Below are 2,132 nucleotides of genomic sequence, written 5' to 3' on the forward strand. Positions count from 1 at the left end.
TACTAAAAAGTAAAAGACACATTATGGCTGAAGGGAAAATTTTATATATATATTTCAAAAGGCACGATAAAACGGCCTCAAAATAAACAAAAAAAAATTACAAAAGAAAACAAAAAATAAACTAAGGCATCTCCGCCTAGTCTTCACTAGAGCGTGATTCATGCCGGAACCCGTGGGCTCATATATCTCTTTAGCCTCCGCTTCAAGCCTCTTTGCCTCTTCAATCTCAACCATTAAATCGAACCCCTGGGCGTGAATTTCCTCGAGGGTCTTCCTTCGGGATAGCCACTTTATGTACTCAACCTTTGTTATCAAGCGGCCCCCGGCTATTTCCATATCGTTTTTATATTGGGCCAGCATCTCCTGGACCTCAGAGGAATTAGTCAAAGTTGCCTCTAACTTGGACTTCAACGCGGTATACTCCTGACCGAGGTCGTCCCGTTCTGAAACGGTTGAACTCAGTTGTGCTCGGAGCTCATCATTTAGCCGAGACTACTTATCGACCTTATCCTTCATCACCCTAAGCTTGTCCTTGACCGATGCCAACTCCTCTTTGGTAGCCTCCATTTCGGAGGCTAGAAGGTTCATCCTGCTCCTCAACATCTCGGCCGAAGCTTTGAGCTCGTTCATCTCGGCTCGAAGCTGGTCAATCAGGTCTATCTTCTCCTGAACCTGCGAGGTTGCGTCATTAGCTACTACGCTTAACCTCTCGTCTTCAAACTCAAATATCCTTACCTTCTCGACCAGTTCGGCATGCTCCCGTTTCATGCACGAAACCTCCCTTTGAGCCTTTTCCAGCTCAGCTTGGAGAATGGGGAGGTCCTTGAGGGCCTCGTTTCTCTGCTCGTTGAGAGCCTTGTACATGTATGTCTGTCAGGCTTGCTCTTGAGCTCGAACTCGAGCTAGCTCATTTCCATCCGAGACCGATGGAAGCTTTCATAATGGAGTACCAAGGCCTCAAAAACAAATTGATGAGATCATTAAGATACGTGAGGTTAAATGAGCTACACGAAGGACACAAAGAAAGGGAAATATACCCAGTTTAGTGCCTGTTGTGCCTCGTTGAAGAGGCTCAATGCGCTCACCTCGTTCACCTTCGTCTGATCCTCTTGGGTCACCCAACAACAAAGATAGTTGGCCACAACAACGGGTCCGGACAACACTCGTTTATCCGTCAGGATCGTAAACGCGACTGTTATTTTGCAATGGGGATCCACCTTTGGAGCAGGGAACTACTTCACCAGCTTTAGGCTCGAGCTCGGCCCGCTTGCTTATGGTAGCACGTCTTTTTTCGGGATCTCCATGTGACCGAACCCGTAGTAATCCTCCAATGCGCCGATGTATACGCCTTCAAAGATTAGGTTGAGGGCCTCGTTTGCGGCCCGCGATGTCTCGTTTGGTTTGTCTTTGATGGCGTGAGCCTCATAGAATAAAGACTCTATGTGAGATGGAAATTCCGTGATGTTAATGACACCGACGGCTTACCTCGGAGCAGGGGTAGCTTCTTGGGAGTTCGTAGCCACTGGTTCTCCTTCGAGCTCCCGAACAAAAGAAAGGTCGACTTCTCGGTCACTTCCCTCGGTCGCTGCTCGTTCTTCTTCATCAACGGCCGGCCCATGGGCGACGAACTCTAGGTCATCATCTTCAGGATAGTCGCTGAGCCGGTAAAAGGAATCGGGGTCCGGTACCCTGTGCCGAGTACTCTTCTTGTTACTCTTTTGGGCTCGGACCGCTACCCTCAGGGGCGGAGCTATAGCTTCGATAACGGGTTCGGCTGAACCGAGTAGCTTTAGTGCAAACCCTATATTTGTCTTAAGAAATTCATTGAATAAGTACAAATTCTTACTTTAGAACCCAGTAACATAAAAAGGATAAAATCCTGAACCCAGCAACTTCAAATTCTGGCTCCGCCTCTAGCTACCCTCTTCTTCTTGGCTTCGGCGTCCGGGGAACCCGAAGACTTCCTCTTTCTTCTCTTTTCTCCTCCTTCTTCGCAATAGCCTCAGGCTGTCCCAAAGCGGAGGGTTTATCGGGTGAGGAAGAAGCCTCGCCCTCGTTCAATGCCCGGAGTTCAGTGGTCTTTGGCAAACCTATGAAAGAAAGAGAGGGAATTAGAGTAAATGAAAGATGAG

At 48.2% G+C, this 2,132-nt stretch overlaps 1 protein-coding gene across 1 annotated transcript; it reads right to left on the reverse strand.

The window, feature by feature from the left end:
* Positions 1-492: 492 nt before the first annotated feature.
* Positions 493-864, reverse strand: LOC138899686 (uncharacterized). Its single transcript, XM_070186368.1, has one exon. It carries the CDS (start codon positions 862-864, stop codon positions 493-495), a length of 372 nt encoding a protein of 123 aa, XP_070042469.1.
* Positions 865-2,132: the final 1,268 nt, after the last annotated feature.

The sequence above is a fragment of the Nicotiana tomentosiformis genome, chromosome 10, assembly GCF_000390325.3.
Source record: "Nicotiana tomentosiformis chromosome 10, ASM39032v3, whole genome shotgun sequence".
In the NCBI taxonomy this organism is placed as follows: domain Eukaryota; kingdom Viridiplantae; phylum Streptophyta; class Magnoliopsida; order Solanales; family Solanaceae; genus Nicotiana; species Nicotiana tomentosiformis.

What these genes read in the sequence shown, in the direction of transcription:
- LOC138899686 (XM_070186368.1), bottom strand. Translation starts at nt 864, where the DNA reads ATGTACAAGGCTCTCAACGAGCAGAGAAACGAGGCCCTCAAGGACCTC.